This window comes from Oncorhynchus keta, chromosome 26 (genome assembly GCF_023373465.1).
Source record: "Oncorhynchus keta strain PuntledgeMale-10-30-2019 chromosome 26, Oket_V2, whole genome shotgun sequence".
Lineage (NCBI taxonomy): Eukaryota > Metazoa > Chordata > Actinopteri > Salmoniformes > Salmonidae > Oncorhynchus > Oncorhynchus keta.
This window is the reverse complement of record NC_068446.1, coordinates 9,814,373-9,837,695: the sequence shown is the minus strand read 5'-3', so window position 1 is coordinate 9,837,695 and position 23,323 is coordinate 9,814,373. Positions and strand designations below refer to the sequence as shown.

At 43.0% G+C, this 23,323-nt stretch overlaps 1 protein-coding gene across 2 annotated transcripts in view; it reads right to left on the bottom strand.

Annotated features, from left to right (window-relative positions):
- LOC118358901 (discs large homolog 1-like protein) overlaps positions 1 to 23,323 on the bottom strand; it is a 202,501-nt gene that overhangs the window by 80,706 nt on the left and 98,472 nt on the right. For both annotated transcript variants that reach the window (XR_008080034.1, XM_052480206.1), the window contains one exon: positions 6,085 to 6,135. Coding sequence is in view for 1 of the 2 variants with exons in the window: in XM_052480206.1 (XP_052336166.1) it covers positions 6,085 to 6,135 (51 nt within the window). In the remaining variant the exon portion in view is untranslated. The remainder of the gene's footprint in view (positions 1 to 6,084; positions 6,136 to 23,323) is intronic.

The following is a 23,323-nucleotide window of genomic DNA, read 5'->3' as shown; positions in this document are numbered from 1 at the left end:
TTTACAATAGTGCATCTAAATCTTTTAAGGGGGGTGAGAAGGATTACTTTATCCTATCCTAGGTATTCCTTAAAGAGGTGGGGTTTCAGGTGTCTCCGGAAGGTGGTGATTGACTCCGCTGTCCTGGCGTCGTGAGGGAGTTTGTTCCACCATTGGGGGCCAGAGCAGCGAACAGTTTTGACTGGGCTGAGCGGGAACTGTACTTCCTCAGTGGTAGGGAGGCGAGCAGGCCAGAGGTGGATGAACGCAGTGCCCTTGTTTGGGTGTAGGGCCTGATCAGAGCCTGGAGGTACTGAGGTGCCGTTCCCCTCACAGCTCCGTAGGCAAGCACCATGGTCTTGTAGCGGATGCGAGCTTCAACTGGAAGCCAGTGGAGAGAGCGGAGGAGCGGGGTGACGTGAGAGAACTTGGGAAGGTTGAACACCAGACGGGCTGCGGCGTTCTGGATGAGTTGTAGGGGTTTAATTCCATCATTTGTATTTCATAATTTGACCTGAGGTATATCCTGTATATAAGTATATACATGTATTTCCACGTCTACTTCAAATAATGAAAAATACAGGCTATATTACTTATATGGTATTATATTAAACTCCATAGCTAGGACCAGTAGCGTAGCTTAATATCATGATTGGCCCGAGGTGCCCCAAAAATACCGGCCCCTATCACCCCCCATATTTCCCTTAAAATGTAAATAATTGTGTTGGTAAGTCTGTGTGTTAATATTACTAAGCATTGTAACAGCAGAGCAGAACCTAATCTAAGGGCACATTTGAAGCCGTTACCAGAGAGGCCGCAATATAGCCGATACATTCAGCACCATGGACCGCGATCAGAAATAAACCCGTTATAAATCGATCAGCACCACGGAGAGCACAAAGTGGTCAAAAAACATCCTATTTTATCTGCAAATAATAGGCAATAGCCTATATTATAAAACATACATATGTAGATCAATCTCTTGACAGAAACACGGAAACACAGCTAATCTCAATAAAGCTTGATTTATGTAGACTGTCTGGGTAGCCTGCCCTGTAAAAATACAAGCTTACTCACTCATTTGATTGGCATTCGACAGATCTTGCTCTCTGCAAAGTCGTTGACTATGGCATTCAAATCCATGGTCCCGGCCCTGGTGTTTTCAATTTACAGAATGGCCAACCCACTCAGTCTCTCCTGTCCCATGCTGCTCCTCAGGTATGATTTGAATGAATTATTTTCAGTTTGGAAAAGGGGCGCTCGGCCCTGGCTACCGTTACATGCAGTCATAAAAAGGAGCACCGCTGTAACTACTTCCCCAAATGTAGCAGTGACTGAATTGTAATCCACAATGATCATCTTGGCCAGGTCTCTCACTGTAGTGTGCTTTGCTATTTTTATATATTTGCTGTAGAGTTCTACCAGCCGGCTGGCTGTCTCGCAGAACGCATCATCATCTGCGTTGGCCAGGGTAGAGTGGGGTGCATGGAGTCAAACAGACTCGGTGTTGCCCGCAGACTTTTACATATGTTTCACAGCTGGTGGATAACGCTGTCAACGTTTGCATTGACGTTGACTCTAAAACTTCTCTCCCATCAGACAGTCGCTCGTCCTCGCATAGCTTCGCCTTCCTTCTCAGAGTGTCTTCAAGTGCGTTCTGAGCTATCCATTTGTCGGCAAGGTCCATCATACCCCTGCTCTCGGCATTTTGAAAAATTCAGCCCATTTTCCTTTATGCTGCCCTGGATTTTATGTTGAAGCTCAGCTGTTGATGTGTCAGCAGTCCCCAGAAATCCCCAAAACGACTCTGTGATGGTCAGATCTGTGGCGACATTATTTGCATCCCTTATTACTCTCACATAGCGATAAACTTGACTTAACTGGTCTACTTGGACACATCCGATGTGGTGTCCATAATAATATTTAAAAATGGGGCTTCCTGCATCTCTCCCTGAATGTCACACTTCACTCGCTCGGCTTAAATATCAATCAGCTCATTTTGGATTTGAGGACTGAGTTAGTTAAAGGACCATGCGGGCATTCTAAAAGTTATATCAGAACTGGGTCGTTAAATGACAGCAGGTCAATTACACTGAGGAAATTCCCACTGTTAGACTGCCCCAGCTTTCACGGTGCCCTCTGAAAGCCAAATTACATGATGCAAGTGTGAGTTAACTATGCGCTCCAACACCTGTCGCCAGAAATTTGCCGTGTACGCACGCCTCTCTCCATCTCTGCGTCAACAGTGCCATTGGGCTTCCATTGGTCATATACCAAACAGACACCCATGTGAATCTGGGATGTTTCGTGACATGCTATTTTGGATGTTAGATGGCGCCAATCTCTCACCGCATTCTCTCACCGCATTCACCCACGCATCAGACAAGGGGCACTCCGATCTCCGAACAGCCAGCAAGGCTCACACTACTCGCAATTTAGCTTGGCCGAATAACATAGTACATTGTAATTTGATTCCAGCCTTGGTTGTAGTGCAATACAACTCTGAAAAACACGGCCTTTCGTCATCTCTTGGGAATGGGCCAGTAGGCTTACACGAGCCTAATGCAATAATGTGCTATTTAACTTTTGCATCCGTATTTGTTGCATAATGCCCCCTGTCAGTTGGATAGGTAAAAAGGCCGTCTGTCCCACTTACAACTGTTTCCTCAAACGTCACGATTCTAGCCTCGCCCCGCACCTCTTCCTCCCGGTCCGGCCCAGGGATAGCTTGTCCGGCCTGGCTTGTGCTCAGGGTCATATCCGCTGATACCTTTACAACCTGTATCCTCCTCTGTCAAAGTTGCATCTTCTGGCATGATGGAACAGCTTGGCCTTGGCTCTCTTGACCCGCCAAAAGCTGATGCTGGCGATGATAAACCTACATCCTATTCTGGTCCCGCTACATTGCTTGTGCTAGCAATGGCTGCACTTGAACTGCGTTTGAAAAATGAATCTAATTTAACACATTTTGACACCTCCTTAGCTTTCTAATTTTTGACCTTCCTCTTTTGGCCTCCACTTTTGTGTTGATACATTGTTGCTTTTTAAATCCATGATTTTCTATTCTTGACTTTCTCTCTTTATTTTTTTTTCTCGGCCATTGTCTCTTGACAGCTAGCTCAACTGTCGCTTAAAACATGACAGAAACAACAACTCTTTGGAGAGTATTTGCACAATGAATCCCAGAATGCATTTCATTATCTAAACATGATATTGAAACTATTAATATAATTTATTTATCAAATTAATTTGATTTATTGTCATCAATACACAAAAATATCATCCTGACTTATGTAGTGGCAAAAAAAAAACATTTTGTTGGTGAAACCATCAGTCGGATCATTTATTATTGGCAATTAGTACATGTGATGGACCCTCCTCAATAATGAATACTTGGGCATGGTGGGGTGGATTTCAAAGTGGCAGTGTAGTATAGTGTGTATTTGTGAACGTTTCAGGAAACTAGGCCTATGTCGAAGGTCACTACTTCACACAAGAGCAATTTGAATGTAATCTTTTTTGTTTTTATCAAAATGCATTTTTTTGGCAGAAATGCCTTCTGGAACATTTGAACTTTCATGTGCTTTTATAACAAACTTGTATGCCATCTGTAAATACTGTAACGACCCTGGGTTTATAAGCGTGGAAATCGACCCTGCCGCACGAGCATGCTTTTGCGGCACAGTCGATAGCGCGCCAGACCTCGGGCTAGAAGGTCGAGGGTTCGAGACCTGCTCCCTGCCTGTTTCATTACATTGGTGTCAGAAATGATCGGACCTTGCATCCATGACAGTGCGTGTGCGTTCCTGTAAGACGTAGAGTCGTAAGCTAGCGCGAGGAAGCGCTCTTTGAAAGGAGGGAGTAGCGTAATGACCCTGGGTTTATAAGCGCGGAAATCGACTCATGAGCATGCTTTTGCGGCACAGTCGATAGCGCGCCGGACCTCGGGCTCGAAGGTCGAGGGTTCGAGACCTGGTCTCTGCTGTTTCATTATAATACCAATAAAATTATTCAATTCCGAGCCTAGTTGGTTTAGCCACAGAAAAAGCCAGGAAACCTTCCCGCTCGCCATGATTGGCTGAGATAATGAGTGGGCTGGAAATGCCGAGAGATGAGTTCGGATTGGTCTGCCATATAGCACGCTTCTGTCTATTAGAGCTGGTCAGTATGTATAGGTAATCCTGTCTAAAGTGGCTTGACATTTTTTTTCATTGCTTAGTGGAACGTCATAAGTCTTGCTTCCCACTTTCTGGAGGACAGAGTTTTGAAATCAGTGGAATTAGAGTATGATAGCTAAGGAGATGGCAAAAACACCTGTCTCCGGATTACATCTTCAAACTAAGGGCAACCATGCATGGCATCCGTGACAGGGAGAAGCGTCCAACCATGATGTATAAGGGTAAGATAGTCTAGCTAGCTACATTTTCAGATATTACAAATTTCTAATATTGACAGAAATTTGTTTTCATTACAAGTTAGTGTAATTTTAGCTAGCTAGGTAGCGTTAGCTGGCTGGCTCGCTAGCTAACGTTACATGGATGATCTTATTATTCATATCTCAGAGCCATTTGCTTGGCTAGTTATAGCCTAATGTTAGCTAGCTAACATTGATCCTGGTTGGTTAGCTACCTGCAGATTCATGCAGGTTAGTAATGTCATGAGTTGGGATTATAGTTCATTGTTTACCTAGCTAGCTACATGTTTTAACAAAAGACTCCACTATACAAGTAACCTTTTTGATTGTGATTGTAAATTCAGTCTGGCCCTCTACTTCGATTTCAGAGCACTCTCGTTTGAGTGTGCCAGAGAATAACTGATGAATTTACGAACGCTCAACCCCCGTTGAATACGGCCGGTGTCAGTAAACGTTGACAGAAAAGTATAATTAAATTGTTGCCAGCAGCCCAGTTACAGTCACCAACGCTCTGGATAACATGAAAAAAGCCAAACCAGCTCTGCTAGGGTGAGTAATGTTCAGTGAGCTGTTCTCTCATGTGTCTGGAAGTAGCTAGCAAGTTGGCCAGTTAGCTTATGAGCTTGACTGCTATTGTTTGTACAGAAGACTCAGATCAACCCTTAAAGAGATGGGTGGGGCTAAAGCTTAAGAGGGTGTGAACATTGTTGAATGGGTGTAGACGAAGAAGAGCTCTCCAGTTGGTACCAAAACATTCAAAGGCCATTTTCTCAAAAGTGAAATTACAAGTTTATCAACTTTCAAAGCAGAATTACTTTCCAATTGTTCCTCAAATGCAGTATATGATATACCATTTTGTAGCTCTGTGTCTCTGCTTTTATCCAATGTAAAAAAAACACAATTTCAAATGTTTCTACATAAGACTGAATCAAGGAGGTCGGTGACATTTCAGAGCAGTAGTATAGGGCCTGACTCTATTGCCTACACTAAGGCTTAGTGTGTGGTTGTGGTTAGGAGTGGTGTGCGCATCTCTGATGTGTGTCTCACCGTCTTTAACAGTGAAGTTGATGTAAAGTTAATCAGGTCACAGCAGAAAGAAAAGAGAGCCCTGCAGCCTTACAGGCAGACACAGAAACAGCTCCCTGCTCCTCTCCCCCCTCTCCCTTCTCTCTCTCTCCTCTCCCTGCTCCCTGACACACAGCGTTTTCATGATATAGTAAGACTGAGAGCCCTGGAAACTATGAAAATATAAACACATATCTTGCATGGTTAACCTTTTAAATGCATTTAAATTCAATTTAAACCTTTACATTTAAATACAGACCCTCAATTTATTTTAAACCTTTAATTTACATTAAAACCTTAAAGGAACAATCAGCAGTTGCTACAGCCAATTTTTTGGGAAACAAATTAAATGTAAACATACAATGTATAGCCTTAAAACATGGTTAAACCTATAATTGTGATATCATTAATGGTCATCCCTAGCTCTGTCTTTGAATTTGAGAGTGACTACATTTCTCCAGCCACATCCCTCAGCTTTTTACCAAAACAGTGGCAGGGAATTCACTTTGTTATTGTTTCAACTGGTGATTGGCTCTTTAATTTAAGAGACATCTATTTTATGAAAACGTTAGCCATGGATGATGGGTTTAAAGTAACAACTACGATGTGATGTTCCTCCTACTTACCCGTTCCAGGGTGATCTCCTCATACTCATAATCTGCTTCTGCTCCATTCACCTGAAAGACAAGACATCAGCCAATCAGTATCGTGGGGATCATAAGAGAGCTGTCTCCATTGGCCCAGGAGAGGGTGCCTATGGAAAGATCAAACGTCTTTCCCACTGCACGTCTCATTTTGATGGCACACTATTCCTCAAAACCCAAACTGGAGGTGTTAAAGAAAGAGGTGTGAGGGACTAGGCACAGTCGAAGTTACATACACCTTAGTCAAATACATTTAAACTCAGTTTCACAATTCCTGACATTTAATGCAAGTAACAATTCCCTGTCTTAGGTGAGTTACGATCACTATTTTATTGTAAGTCAGAATAATAGTAGAGAGAATTATTTATTTCAGCTTTTATTTTTTTCATCACATTCCCAGTGGGTCAGAAGTTTACATACACTCAATTAGTATTTGGTAGCATTGCCTTTAAATTGTTTAACTTGGGTCAAACGTTTTGGGTAGCCTTTCACAAGCTTCCCACAATAAGTTGGGTGAATTTTGGCCCATTCCTCCTGACAGAGCTGGTGTAACTGAGTCAGGTTTGTAAGTCTCTTTGCTCGCACACGCTTTTTCAGTTTTGCCCACCAATTTTGTATGGGATTCAGTTTAGGGCTTTGTGATGGCCACTCCAATACCTTGACTTTGTTGTCCTTAAGCCATTTTGCCACAACTTTGGAAGTATGCTTAGGGTCATTGTCCATTTGGAAGAAATTTGCGACCAAGCTTTAACTTCCTGACTGATGTCTTGAGATGTTGCTTCAATATATCCACATAATTTTCGTTCCTCATGATGCCATGTATTTTGTGAAGAGAACCAGTCTCTCCTGCAGCAAAGCACCCCCACAACATGATGCTGCCACCCCCGTGCTTCACAGTTGGGATGGTGTTCTTCGGCTTGCAAGCATCTCCCTTTTTCCTTACATCGATATAGGACTCGTTTTACTGTGGATATAGAATATTTTGCACCTGTTTCCTCCAGCATCTTCACAAGGTCCTTTGCTGTTGTTCTGGGATTGATTTGCACTTTTTGCACCAAACTACATTCATCTCTAGGAGACAGAACGCGTCTCCTTCCTGAGCGGTATGACGGCTGCGTGGTCCCATGGTGTTTATACTTGCGTACTATTGTTTGTACAGATGAACGTGGTACCTTAATTAAGGCATTTGGAAATTGCTCCCAAGAATGAACCAGACTTGTGGAGGTCTACAATTTTATTTCTGGGGTCTTGGCTGATTTCTTTTGATTTTCCCATGATGTCGAGCAAAGAGGCAATGAGTTTGAAGGTAGACCTTGAAATACATCCACAGGTACACCTCCAATTGACTCAAATTATGTCAATTAGCCTATCAGTGGCTTCTAAGGCCATGACATCATTTTCAGGAATTTTCCAAGCTGTTTATTAAAGGCAAAGTCAACTTAGTGTATGTAAACTTCTGACCTACTGGATTTGAGATACATTGAAATATAAGTTACAATTGTTGTGAAAATTACTTGTGTCATGCATAAAGTAGATGTCCTAGCCGACTTGCCAAAACTATAGTTTTTAACAAGACATTTGTGGAGTGGTTGACAAACAAGTTTTAATAACGGTAACCTACGTGTATGTAAACTTCCAACTTCAGCTGCACCCAGTACCAGTCAAAAGTTTGGACACAACTACCTACCTATAATTTTCAATATTTTCTACATTGTAGAATAATAGTGAAGACATCAACACAATGAAATAACACATACGGAATCATGTGGTAACCCAAAATGTGTTAAACAAATCTAAATATATTTTAGATTCTTCAAAGTAGCCAACCTTTGCCTTGATGACAGCTTTGCACACTCTTGGCATTCTCTCAACCAGCTTCATGAGGTAGTCTCCTGGAATGCTTGTCCAACAGTCTTGAAGGAGTTCCCACAATTACTGAGCACTTGTTGGCTGCTTTTCCTTCACTCTGCAGTCCAACTCATCCCAAACCATCTCAATTGGGTTGATGTCCGGTGATTGTGGAGGCCAGGTCATCTGATGCAGCACTCCATCACTCTCCTTCTAGGTCAAATAGCCCTTACACAGCCTGGAGGTGTGTTTTGTGTCATAGTCTCACTATCATTTGTTTTTCAACAGGACAAAGTGTAAACAAGGTGGGATGACGTATTGCTGCAGAATGCTGTGGTAGCCATGCTGGTTAAGTGTGCGTTGAATTCTAAATAAATCAGACTGTCACCAGCAAAGCAGCCCCACACCATCACACCTCCTCCTCCAAAAATCTCAAATTTGGATTCATCAGACCAAAGGACAGATTTTCACCGATATAATGTCCTTTGTTCGTGTTTCTTGGCACAAGCAAGTCTCTTCTTCTTCGTGGTGTCCATTCGTTGTGGTTTCTTTGCAACAATTCGACCATTAAGGCCTGATTCATGCAGTCTCCTCTGAACAGTTGATGTTGAGATGTGTCTGTTGCTTGAATTCAGTGAATCATTTATTTGGGCTGCACTCTGCGGTGGATAGGGGGATAGGGGGCAGCATTTTCACTTTTGGATAAATAGCGTATCCAATTTCAACTTCCCGCTACTCATTCCAAGAATATGAGATATGCATATTATTAGTAGATTTGAATAGAAAATACTCTGAAGATTCTAAAACTGTTTGAATCATGTCTGTGAGTATAACAGAACTTATGTAGCAGGCAGGAAGGACTAACCATCCAGATTTTTTTTTTTTAGGTCACTGTCTATTCAATAAAATTTCATTGGGAAACGAGATTTCTAAGGCACTTGTTTGCAGTTCCTACCGCTTCCACTGGATGTCACCAGTCTTTGGAAATTGGTTGGGGTTATTCCTTTGTGTAATGAAGAAGTACGGCTATCTTGGATCAGGGTAACGTTATGTGTACTGTTTGAGAGTTGCGCAAGACTAAAAAAGTAGCATTAGTTTGTGATCCTCCTGTATTGAAAACAGATAGACCCGTCTTCAATTTGATCGATTATTAACGTTTAAAAATACCTAAAGTTGTATTACAAAAGTAGGTTGAAATGTTTTGGCAAAGTTTACAGGTAACTTTTGAGATATTTTTTGTGGTGCCTGCAGGGTTGAAATATGCTATTCTCTCTTTGTTTACTGTTGTGCTATCATCAGATAATAGCTTCTTATGCTTTCGCCGAAAAGCCTTTTTGAGATCTGACATGTTAGCTGGATTCACAACGAGTGTAGCTTTAATTTGGTATCTTACATGTGTGATTTAATGAAGGTTTGAATTTTATAGAATTTTATTTGAATTTGGCATTTTACCTGCCAATTGGCCAAGAGGGACATTTGCGTCCCGCCTGTCCCAGAGAGGTTAATTGCCGATTTCTAAGGCTGGTAACTTTAATGAACTTATCCTCTGCAGCAGTAGTTTTAACTGGGCTGAGTCTTCCTTCCCAGTGGTGGCGAGCAGGCCAGAGGTGGATGAACCAGTGCCTTCATTTAGGGCCTGATCAGAGCCTGGAGGTACTGAGGTGTTCCCCTCACATGGTACCATGGTCTTTAGCTGCTGCACTTCAACTGGAAGCCAGTGGAAATTACTTGAAACTTGTACAGACGGGCTTTCTGGATAGTTTGTTTAATGGACCATGTCTTAAAGTGTTGATGATGACTGCCTGATTAGGACCTGCGCTTTGCTTATTTGAGCTGTTCTAGCGGATAATATGAATTTACGGGTCTTATTTGTTAAAAGACCATGTTGTTCTATACCAAGGTTCTTACGCTCTGGGAGGAGGACACAATGGAGTTGTCAACCGTGGCTGAAACTCATGGAACGGGCATGATTTGGGGATTTCTAAGGCTGGTAACTCAAATGAACTTATCCTCTGCAAGGTAACTCTGTTACCTGTGGAAATCCTCATGAGAACCAGTTTGACTACCTTGATGGTTTTTGGCTTGAGAGAACTTTCAAAGCCACATTTTTGGATTGTGACCATGTCCTGTTGATGGACCTGCCCTTATTTCTTCCACCCACCTGCCTTATTTGTTAAAAGACCATCTTCTCCTACCAACCCTCATTCACAACCCTAATTGGCAAACTCCAGGTGGAATAAATAACACAAATGAACTTTTGGAGGCAAACCTGAGAAATGCACTCCAGGTGACAGAGAGGAAAGAGAAAGTGCAAAGCTGTCATCAAGGCAAAGGGTGGCTACTTTGAAGAATCTAAAATGTATTTTGATTACTATTGTTATTTCATAGTTTTGATGTCTTCACTATTATTCTACAATGTAGAAAGTAGTAAAAAATACATTTAAAAAATTTGAAAAAAACAAACATGAATGAGTAAGTGTGTCCAATCTTTTGACTGATACTGTATGTAGCAGTACTTTAGATATAACAAACAACGGGTTGGTGAGAGAAGAGCAGAGCAGAGCTGACCCCTCAGTAGCAGCTTAATAAAGGGCAGCGCAGGCTGGCTATCCATGTGAAATCCCCTCTGCTCAGTGGGGAATACTGCAGCGTTCTGTAGCAGGCAGGGAGGCGGCAGGGCTTTCTGAGCAGTGCACAGCACTAATGCTGCCTTCCTGTGTGGCACGGGGGGGATAATCTCCATGGGATTAGAGGTGATAGCCATGTTTGGGAAAGAGAGGATCACAGAAGGGCTGCTCTGTCCCTGCCTAACTACAGTACCATCATCACTACGACTGCTCTGCCTCTGTCCTTGCCCTAATCCAACTATACACCACTAGGGCTGTTGCGGTCATGCCATTTTAGCCGGTGATTGTCAAACAACTAACTATAGGTCTGACGATAATTGACTGCTAATTAACATAAAACATTTATCATCTCCTGGCTTCAACACAAAAATGTCAAATAAATCCATGTAATATAGCCTACAGCTTCACAATAAATCCATTATTTATTTTAGACAGGTCTAAAGATGCATGATAGGAAAATAATGTAGTCTATTTCAGAAAAAAGAATAGCATACTGTCACAGGCCGGCTCATAGCCTGTGGCAAAAATGAGGGGACGCGAACAACAGGTATAGGCCAATTAAAAAATGTTCTTAAAAAATATTAAAAAATATTTATTGTAACAAAAAATATTAACTTTAAACTAAGAAAAATAAATGAGGTGTGGAAGTATCATAATGTAAGGTGTATGTAAAGTGCATGGATGCGTGAATCTGTGTGTGTGAATGACCATTTACCCATTATTGTCTTTGCTCTCCTGATCAACACCTGTGATTGCTTGTCTACTGCTGTCTTGGCTATTTTTTACTGTTTTATTTCACTGTCTCACTCAAAATGCCTTAAAAAGATCTTTCGTCCCACCCCACACAAATGCAGAGACCTCACCTGGCTTAACTTGTCCCTACAGAGATGAAACCTCTCTCATCGTCTCTCAACGCCCAGGTTTACCTCCACTGTACTCACATCCTACCATACCCATGTCTGTACATTAAGCCTGGAATTTTTTCTACCACGCCCAAAATTCTGCTCCTTTTATTCACTGCCCCCAACACGCTAGACTATCAGTTCTTATAGCCTTTAGCCGTGCCCTCATCCTTCTCCTCCTCTCTTCCTCTGGGGATGTAGAGGTTAACCCAGGCCCTGTAGTCCCAAGTTCCACTTCTATTCCCCAGGAGCTATCATTTCCTGACTTCTAACCGTAAAAGCCGTGGTTTCATGCATGTTAACATTCGAAGCCTCCTCCCTAAGTTTGTTTTATTCACTGCTTTAGCACACTCCGCCAACCCTGATGTCCTAGCGGGGTCTGAATCCTGGCTTAGGAAGGCCACCAACAATTCTGAAATTTCCATCCCCAACTACAACATTTTCCACCAAGACAGAACTGCCAAAGAGTGAGGAGTTGCAATCTACTGCAGAGATAGCCTGCAGAGTTCTGTCATGCTATCCAGGTCTGTGCCCAAACAATTCGAGCTTCTACTTTTAAAAATCCACCTTTCCAGAAACAAGTCTCTCACTGTTGCTGCTCGTTATAGACCCCCCCCTCGGCCCCCAGCTGTGCCCTGGACACCATATGTGAATGAATTGCCCCCCATTTATCTTCAGAGGTTGTACTGTTAGGTGATCTAAACTGGGACACCCCGGCCGTCCTACAATCTAACCTAGATGCCCTCAATCTCACACAAATTATCTTGGAACCTACCATGTACAACCCTATATCCGTAAACACGGGCACCCTCATAGATATCATCCTTACCAACCTGCCCTCTAAATACACTTCTACTGTCTTCAACCAGGATCTCAGCCATCACTGCCTCATTGCCTGCATCCGTAATGGGTCCGCGGTCAAACGACCACCCCTCATCACTGCCAAACACTCCCTAAAACACTTCAGCGATCAGGCCTTTCTAATCAATCTGGCCCGGGTATCCTGGAAGGATATTGACCTCATTCCATCAGTAGAGGATGCCTTGTTATTCTTTCAAAGTGCTTTCCTCACCATATTAAATAAGCATGACCCATTCAAAAAAGAAATGAACTAAGAACAGATATAGCCTTTGGTTCACTCCAGATCTGACTTCCCTTGACCAGCACAAAAACATCCTGTGGCGTACTGCATTAGCATCGAATAGTCCCCGCGATATGCAAAACTTCAGGGAGGAAAGGAACAAATATACACATGCAGTTAGGAAAGCAAAGGCTAGCATTTTCAAACAGAAATTTGCATCCTGTAGCACAAACTCCAAAAATGTCTGGGACACTGTAATGTCCATGGAGAATAAGACCACCTCCTCCCAGCTGCCCACTGCGCTGAGGATAGGAAACACTGTCACCACCAATAAATCTACGATAATCAAGTATTTCAATAAGCATTTTTCTACAGCTGTCCATGCTTTCCACCTAGCTACCCCTACCCTGGTAAACAGCTCTGCACCCCCCACTGCAACTTGCCCAAGCCTCCCCCATTTCTCTTTCCCCCAAATCCAGATAGCTGATGTTCTGAAAGAGCTGCAAAATTTGGACCCCTACAATTTAGCTGTGCTAGACAATCTGGACCCTCTGTTTCTAAAGTTATCTGCCACAATTGTTGCAACCCCTTTTTCTAGCCTGTTCAACCTCTCTTTCGTATCGTCTGAGATCTCTAAAGATTGGAAAGCTGCCGGGGTCATCCCCCTCTTCAAAGGGGATGATATTCTAGACCCAAAATGTTACAGACCTATATCTATCCTACCCTGCCTTTCTAAAGTCTTCGAAAGCCAAGTTAACCCGTTGAATCTGTTCAGGACCAGAAAATAGAATATGCATATAATTGACAGCTTAGGATAGAAAACACTCTAAAGTTTCCAAAACTGTAAATATATTGTCTGTGAGTATAACAGAAAAAGAATGAGAAAAATACAATCAGGAACGCAGCGGTTTCTAAATAAGAGTCCCTTCCTATGCTTCCCTATTGAGCAGTGAATGGGATATCAACGAAATTGCCTTTTCTATGGCTTCGTAATGTGTCTAGTATCACAAGACATAGTTTCAGGCTTTTATTTTGAAAAATGAGCCTGAGCGACAACATTGCGTCAGTGTCCACCTGATGGCTCTTTGTGTATTTATCGCGCAAAAGACAAAGGTAGCCATTTTTCTACCCGGTCTTACTGAAAAAAGCTCTCTCCCGGTTGATATATTATCGAATAGATATTTGAAAAACACCTTGAGGATTGATTATAAACAACGTTTGCCATGTTTCTGTCGATATTATGGAGCTAATTTGGAACATTTTTCGGCGTTGTCGTGACCGCAATTTCCGGTCGTTTTCTCAGCCAAACGTGAAGAACAATTTTTTGGCTACAAAAATAATTTTTCTGGAAAAAAAGGAACATTTGCTATCTAACTGGGAGTCTCGTGAGTGAAAACTTCCGAAGCTCATCAAAGGTTAACGATTTAATTTGATTGCTTTTTCGATTTTCGTGACCAGAATGCCTGCTGCTAGCTAGGCATAATGCTATGCTAGGCTATCGATAAACTTACACAAATACGTGTCTTGCTTTGGCTGTAAAGCATATTTTCAAAATCTGAAATGACAGGGTGATTAACAAAAGGCTAAGCTGTGTTTGAATATATTTCACTTGTGATGTCATGAATATGAATATTTTCTAGTAAGATTTTTTGTACTTTGCGTTATGCTACTTAGTATCAGTTGATGACAATTCTCCTGAATCGGGGATGGGTAGTTACAAGAGGTTTAACAAACAGATCACCGACCATTTCGAATCCCACCGTACCTTCTCCGCTATGCAATCTGGTTTCCCGAGCTGTTGATGGGTGCACCTCAGCCACGCTCAATGTCCTACACGATATCATAACCGTCATTGATAAAACACAATACTGTGCAGCCGTATTGGTGATTCTCCATATTGGTGATTCTCTGATCCACCCCTACGCAGACGATACCATTCGGTATACTTCTGGCCCTTCTCTGGACACAACCCTCCAGATGAGCTTCAATGCCATACAACACTCCTTTCGTGGCCTCCAACCACTCTTAAATGCAAGCAAACTAAATGCATGCTCTTCAACCGATCGCTGCCCGCACCTGCCCACCCATCCAGCATCACTACTCTGGACAGTTCTGACTTAAAATATGTGGACAACTACAAATACCTAGGTGGCTGGTTGGACTGTAAACTCTTCTTCAAAGCTCACATTACACATCTCCAATCCAAAATTAAATCTAGAATCGTCTTCCTATTTCTCAACAAAGCCTCCTTCACTCATGCTGCCAAACATACCCTCGTAAGGCTGACCATCCTACCGATCCTTGACTTCGGCGATGTCATTTACAAAATAACCTCCAACACTCTACTCAGCAAATTGGATGTAGTCTATCACAGTCCCATCCGTTTTGTCACCAAAGCTTCATATACTACACACCACTGTGACATGTATGCTCTCGTTGGCTGGCCCTCGCTTCATATTTGTCACCAAATCCACTGGCTCCAGGTCATCTATAAGTCCTTGCTAGGTAAAGCCCCGCATTATCTCAGCTCACTGGTCACCATAGCAGCACTCACACGTAGCACGTGCTCAAGCAGGTATATTGCACTAGTCACCCCCAAAGCCAACTCCTACTTTGGCCGCCATTCCTTCCAGTTCTCTGCTGCCAATGACTGGAACGAATTGCAAAAATAACTGAAGCTGGAAATGTATATCACCCTCACCAACTTTAAGCATCAGCTGTCGGAGCAGCTTACAGATCATTGCACCTGTACATAGCCCATCTGTAAATAATCCACCCAACTACCTCATCGCCATATTGTTATTTATGTTTTTGCTCCTGTGCACCCCAGTGTCTCTACTTGCACATTCATCTTCTGCACATCAATCACCTCCAGTGTTAATGCTAAATTATAATTATTTCTCAACTATGGCCTATTTATTGCCATACCTTCCTAATCTTACTACATTTCCACACTGTGTATATAGACTTTTCTGTTGTTTTATTGACTGTACGTTTGTTTATCCCATGTGTAACTGTGTTGTTTGTGTCACACTGCTTTGCTCTATCTTGGCCAGGTCGCAGTTGTAAATGAGAACTTGCTCTCAACTGGCCTGCCTGGTTAAATAAGGTAAAATAAAAATAAACATAAAAAGAGGGTATGTATGTCACCTCATTGACCCTCCGGAGAACCTTGAATGGCCCCACAAACCAGGGGCTCAGTTTCTTGCAGGGCAGGTGGAGTGGGAGCTAAACACGATCCCCAGAATGGAACACAGGGGTCTCACTGCTGTGATGGTCTGCCTGTTCCTTCTGACGATTGACGGCACTCTGGAGTCTCACATGCACATTGTTCCACACCTCCTCCACGCGCCGGCACCACTCATCTACCACAGGAGCCATGGTCTGGCCTGGTGTCCATGGAGCCAGGGCCGTCTGTAAACCCAAAACACTCTGGAAGGGGTTCAACCCAGTGGAGGAGTTACGTAGAGAATTCTGGATGTATTCGGCCCAAGGAAGGAAACGTGCCCACTCACCCTGCAGGTCCTGACTGTGACTCCTCAGGTACCTCACTAGCTCCTGATTCATCCTCTCCTCCTGCCCGTTAGACTGAGGCTGATACCTGGGTGTGAGACTAACCATGACCCAAAGCTTCTCCAAGAAGGCCCGCCATATGTGAATTGGGGGCCATGGTCCGAGACAATGTCCTCCAGAAGGCCATAATGCCGGAAGACCTGCTGGAAGAGTGCCTCAGCGACCTGGAGATCAATGGGAAGACCAGGAAAATGGATGAATCGACATGACTTGGAAAATATCTATCCACTACCACCAGAATGGCGGTGAAACCATCAGAAGGGGGAAGATCAGTAAAAAAGTCAATGGATAGATGGGACCAAGGTCGCTGAGGCACGGGAAGCGGCAGGAGCTTCCCTGCTGAGCATTCCAGGGGGACTTATGTTTGAGCACACACGGAACAGGAGTTGACATACCGCGTAACTTCCTGCACCAAGGTGGGCCACCAGTATTTCTCAGTGAGGGAATGGATGGTGCGAGAAATACATGGATGTCCAGCGACGACAGCTGTGTGTGCCCGGGTCAGCAGGCAATCCCTTATCTCTGAGGGAATGTAGATGCACGTGAGAGGACAATTCTCACGAAAGGCCTCATTGGCTGCTGGAGACCAAACCAACCTATGAGGCCCACTCTTGAGGAGGGAGGTGAGAGGGGCGACGAGGGCACTGAAGTTCCTGATGAAGCGGCGGTAAAAGTTGGCAAACCCCATAAACCATTGTAACACCTTGATGGTGATTGGGACTGGCCATGACCTTACCGCATCTACCTTCTTGTCCTCCATCCTCACTCCCTGTGTGCTGATTTGGTAGCCCAAGAAGGAGACAGCCCTCTGGTGGAATTGGCTCTTCTCTGCCTTGACGATCAGGTGGTTAGTCAAGAGGCGTTCGTGGACTGCTCGAACGTGAGTGATGTGATCTTCCAGGTTGGCCGGGAAGATCAGGATGTCATGTACACAATCACCTGACGTCCGAGCATGTCCCTGAACACCTCGTTGACGAATGCCTGGAACACTGACGGAACATTGGCTAGGCCAAAAGGCGTCTTCCACTCATCCCCCTCCCGGAAGTGAATGAGATTGTAGGCACTCCACAGGTCCAGTTTGGTGAAGAACCAGGCCCCGCGGAGCTGCTCAATGGCTGACGGCACCAGCGGGAGAGGGTACCGATACTTCGTGGTGATGTCATTGAGTCCACAGTAATCGATACAAGTGTGTAATCCTTGGCAACGAAGAAGAAACCATCCAACGCACAGGACGTGGACCTGCGGATGAAACCCTGTTGAATGTAAAGTTGAAGTCGGAAGTTTACATACACTAAGGTTGTAGTCAATAAAAATTGTTTTTCAACCACTCCACAAATTTCTTGTCAACAAATTATAGTTTCGGCAACTCGGTAAAGACATCTACTTTGTGCATGACACAAGTAAAAGTATCTATATCCACAGTAAAACAGGTCCTATATTGACATAACCTGAAAGGCCGCTCAGCAAGGAAGAAGCCATTGCTCCAAAACTCCCATAAAAAAGCCAGACTACGGTTTGCAACTGCACATGGGAACAAAGATCGTACTTTTTGGAGAAATGTCTAAAATGGTCAGAAGAAACAAAAATAGAACTGTTTGGCCATAATGACCATCGTTATGTTTGGAGGAAAAAGTGGGAGGCGAAGAACACCATCCCAACCCTGAAGCATGGGGTTGGCAGCATCATGTTGTGGGGGGGTACTTTGCTGCAGGAGGGACTGGTGAACTGCACAAAATAGATGACATCATAAGGAACGAAAATTAGGTGGATATATTGAAGACATCCGTTAAAGCTTGGTCGAACATGGGTCTTCCAAATGGACCCCAAGCATACTTCCAAAGTTGTGGCAAAATGGCTTAAGGACAACAAAGTCAAGGTGTTGGAGTGGTCATCACAAAGCCCTGACCTCAATCCTATAGAACATTTGTGGACAGAACTGAAGAAGTGTGTACAAGCAAGGAGGCCTACAAACCTGACTCAGTTACACCAGCTCTGTCAGGGGGAATGGGCCAAAATTCACCCCACTTATTGTGGGAAGCTTGTGGAAGGCTACCCTAAACGTTTGACCCAAGTTAAACAATTTAAAGGCAATGCTACCAAATGCTAATTGAGTGTATGTAAACTGATCCACTGGGAATGTGATGAAAGAAATAAAAGCTGAAATAAATAATTCTCTCTACTATTTTTCTGACATTTCACATTCTTAAAATAAAGTGGTGATCCTAACTGACCTAAAACAGGGATTTTACTAGGATTAAAAGTCAGGAATTGTGAAAAACTGAGTTTAAATGTAGTTGGCTAAGGTGTATGTAAACTTCAGACTTAAACTGTACTTCTCCATGGTCTGGGTCTCAGCCACCGCCAGAGGGTAGATACGTCTGCATTTAGGTGTAGCACCGGAAAACAGGTCAATGCACAGTCACAGGGGCGATGAAGAGGGAAACAGGTAGCACGGGTCTTGAGAATACCACCCTTAGATTCTGCTATTCCTCTGGGATTGTTGGGCTGGAGGGCAACCACAGGACTCTCAACCGACGTGGAACCATTCTGAGGCAGGTCCTCCGGTATTCAGGTGACCAGTCGGTGACTCTCATCCTCGACCATGAGATGGTAGGGTTATGGCGCTGAAACTAAGGTACTCCGAGGATGATCTTGTGAACGGGTGCACTGGTGATGCGAAGGGGATGTTTTCCTGGTGATTGGGCTCCACGGTGAGGGTGAGTGGTTGGGTGATGTGTGTGATGGTTCCAGATCCTAAAGGCCGACAGTAGAGACCTTGAATCCACTAGAGCTGTAGACACAGGGCATGAGGGACAGTCAGCCAAAGGGATGGGTACTACAAAGAGTCTAACAGGAAGAGCAGTAGATGGAATACTCACTCCTGGTCCAGGGGATCTAACATCCCGTGATCGTCCGTCTGCGACACCGCTGGCGCTTGTGCCTTACCTGGCCACAGTATAGACAGAGACCCAGCTGTATCCGCCTGCGTCATTCCGCCGCGGGGACTTATGTCACCCCTACCTCCATGGGTTCAGCCTCTGATCCCAAACACTCGCCGAAGGAGGGAGAAAAGCGATGAAGATGCCGACGCTCCCGGAGGAGGTTTTCCAGATGGATGGCCCTCCTTGCCCAGACCTCTTCTAAATAACGTGCTTAGCGCTGTCTCATTCCATCCACTGGAAGCTGCTACTGTCCGGAAGGTATGCACATACTCAGCAGGTGTCTGATTCCTGTGCTAGAGCTGAAGCAGATGCTCACCTCCCTCTCTTCCCTTCGCGGGATGATCGAAAATACATTTAAACAGATCCATGAACCCCTCATAAGACTCAAGCTCCTCCTCTCCTCTCTCCCATTCCAATGCCCGCCCAGTCAGCAGAGAAATAACCGTGGAAACCTTAGACCTCTCGGTGGTGGGGGCTCCCATCCATAGTATTCTTGTACATTTTTACCCCAAATTATCATTACCGAAATGCGTCCGGATTAAATTCTCTGGTCACGTTATACAATTTTACTTTAATAAATTAGAAAAACCTGTTTGCAAAAAACACATAGATGTTGTATTTTATATAAATATTTATATAAACATATATAAATATGTTGTTGCAGTTTGTCCGTAAATCATATATTTTTTTTAAATTCTAGTTGAAGTTTACATTAAAGTATTACATGTATTACGTAAAAATCAGTAATTAAATTGAGTTTTATTCACCCATCATGCATCATCTAGAGTAGTAGTTCTTAGATGACCACCAGTTAATGTATTCGCTTATATGCCTTCAGAATGAGGTTCTTATTCTCAACACCCCCTTGTGTTGAGGGCTAAAATGGCTAAAAAGCTCAATTTGGAAAAAAGTCAGAGAACAATAACATGGAGGCATGAATGGGCTTTAGTGATGTGGTCAATTAATAATAATAATGGAGGCATGAATGGGCTTTAGTGATGTGGTCAATTAATAATAATAATGGAGGCATGAATGGGCTTTAGTGATGTGGTCAATTAATAATAATAATGGAGGCATGAATGGGCTTTAGTGATGTGGTCAATTAATAATAATAATGGAGGCATGAATGGGCTTTAGTGATGTGGTCAATTAATAATAATAATGGAGGCATGAATGGGCTTTAGTGATGTGGTCAATTAATAATAATAATGGAGGCATGAATGGGCTTTAGTGATGTGGTCAATTAATAATAATAATGGAGGCATGAATGGGCTTTAGTGATGTGGTCAATTAATAATAATAATGGAGGCATGAATGGGCTTTAGTGATGTGGTCAATTGTTTGCTGACTCATATTATTATTTATTTTTTCAGGGGAAACCCCATTAAGACCATGGTCCCATTCTCAAGGGTGCCCTGATCACAACAATACAACAACCAACACAATGTTAAACAGCAAGCAACACAAAACACAACATAAAAAAAACAGTTATAGTCCTCAGCTACTACTATAGGTCCTTAATTAACACCCTAAACTGCCTAAGCGGCACCACAACATCTAATTGTGATGAGTTCTGCAAATTGTTCCAGCAGTGAGGCTCATTAAAACTAAAAAAAGATTTTGCTAATTCGGTGGAGACCCGAGGAACCTCAAGAGATAACCAACCCTGTGAACGGGTTTGGTAAGTTATGTTTTTAGTCTTCAACAATGAACTTAGGTAAGTCGGAAGCTTGTGTAGTAGAGCTTTGTAAACAAAAAGGGAATAGTGAAGTGATCAACAGGACTTTAATGAGGACCAGCCAACCTTTTGATACATGATGCAATGATGAGTATTAAAACGGCCACCTAGAGTATAATGGCTGCCTGCAGATTGAGCTAATGGCCTCTCATTACCGAAACACACATTTCTCATTAATATGTTCTTTTTAGGTCGATTTCAGTGATGAGAGCGTTCATTTTGGCAATGATAATACGATAATTCTAATATATAGTCAATGGGTGTGCTGTGCTGGTAACTTTATTTAATTACTAAGAACATTTCTTAAACCTATTGTATAAATTTTTTGTAAAACAGTGAAATATGGGGTCTATAAACCCCATTTAACTTACTTCAAGCCACAAATCATTTGGGATTAATTAATTGCACACTTTGATGATTTGTTGGAATACTGAATCTCTGAGATCAGAACAGTTTTTCAATGGCAAACTATACAACACTCATTACCGAAACCTGTTTATCATTACCGTAATGCACCAATATTTAAGAAATATTAAAAGAAAACGCATTTGGGCTTAATTTGGTAGTGTGACCTTTGTTCTTTATGTATAGATAAATCAAATAGATAAGATGTATACACAAGTGAATGTGACAAAACATTTTTTTTAAAGGTTGTGTTATGGTAATGATATAAATTATGAAATAAATATTAATAATTACATTTTATTTTATTTTTTTACTCAGGCCTCTCCATTAGGGGCGCAATGTCAACCATTTATTTGTTCATTATGTTGTTGAAAATTGTTGCGGCAATGATAATTTTTGAGTGGGTAGTTGAAGAAATTGTGTTAACATGCATAATGTCTCATCAAAAAACATAAATAATTAAGAAATAGATAAGTACAGATCCTAATCTCAGTGATCCAAAAGGAAATTTATTAAAAACTACACTTGAGAATTTGTGAAAATGATCCTTTCACGCCCTGATCTGTTTCACCTGTCTTTGTGATTGTCTCCACCCACCTCCAGGTGTAACCCGTTTTCTCCATTATTCCCTGGGTATTTATTCCGGTGAAACTCTGTTTGTTTGTTGCCAGTTCGTCTTGTCTTGTCAACCAGCGTGTTTTTCCATGCGCCTGCTTTTTCTTATCTCTCTTTTGCTAGTCCTCCCAGTTTTGACCCTTGCCTGCCTTGACTCTGAACCTGCCTGCCTGACCATACTGCCTGCCCTGACCTCGAGCCTGCCTGCCACTGTGTACCTCCTGGACTCTGACCTTGTTATGATCTTTCGCCTGTCCACGACCATTCTCTTGCCTGCCCCTTGGATTATAATAAATATCAGAGACTCGAACCATCTGCCTCCCGTGTCTGCATCTTGGTCTCGCCCTGTGCCCTTATAGACCCAGATGCACCTTTATGTTTAGTGTCTTTCGAGCTTTGGGCCACCAACCGGAAGGTTGCTGGATCGAACTCCCAAGCTGACAAAGTAAAAATCTGTCGTTCTTCCCCTGAGCAAGGCAGTTAACCCACTGTCCCAGGGCACTGAAGATGTGCATGTCGATTAAGGCAGCTGATTCAGAGGGGTTGGGTTAAATGCAGAAGACACATCTCAGTTGAATACATTCAGTTGGACAACTGATTAGGTATCCCCTTCCCTTTTACAATCCCCCCTTCTCTCTCTAAGGCCTTCCTCTCTCGCTCGCTCTCTCCCAGGGTAGCCATACAGGCCCCAAATTAGAGTAAATCTCAGAAACATCGCTCTGTTTTTCTCTCTCACTCTCTTGCTCCCTCTCTCTCTCCCAGGGTAGCCATACAGGCTCCAAATTAGGACCAATTAAAGACATTTGGTGTAGTAGAAACTTCCTTTTCCACTTTTTCTTTCAATCAGTTTGGTTGAATAACAATGTTAGAGATAAAATAATACACACAGACGGTGCTGGGGAGGGATTAGAGGTTTAGAGTTCCTAAATTAAAGTTGCAAAAGGAAAATAAATAAACACCCAACAATTAATCTCCCAACCAACCCCAGCATGCCAGTGTTACACAAGGCTCTGTCCATGATTTGGGCTGTTTGGGTGTGATCCTGTAACCCAGGCTTTAAGCTCCCCGATGTGACTCTAAGGCCTTTAAATACCAAATGCATTCCTGTCTATTTGCACAAAATACTAGGCTACTTACCTGCTTGCAATGCAATACTTCAACCACTAGAAACTGTGTGTAAGCATGGTCTGAAGTTTGTGGGAAGCTAAGCAAATTCTCTGTTCAAGTTCAGTTTTAATAAATGCCAACTTTTGCATGAACACTGGCATGTTTTGGGGTATATTTTGTACGTACTCAACGTTTTTAAATGAGGACTCTGATGCTGTCATCAGAGTCCTAGGGAAACAGATGCACAAGGCAGTCAGTGCAAGCAACACTACTGAACTCAAAACAGTCACTCTCTAGGCTGCTGAGACGAAGTCAAGCATTCAACACTGGATACACCCAAGCACTGAGACAGAATGGAATCTCTGGGCACAGGACCATAGTAA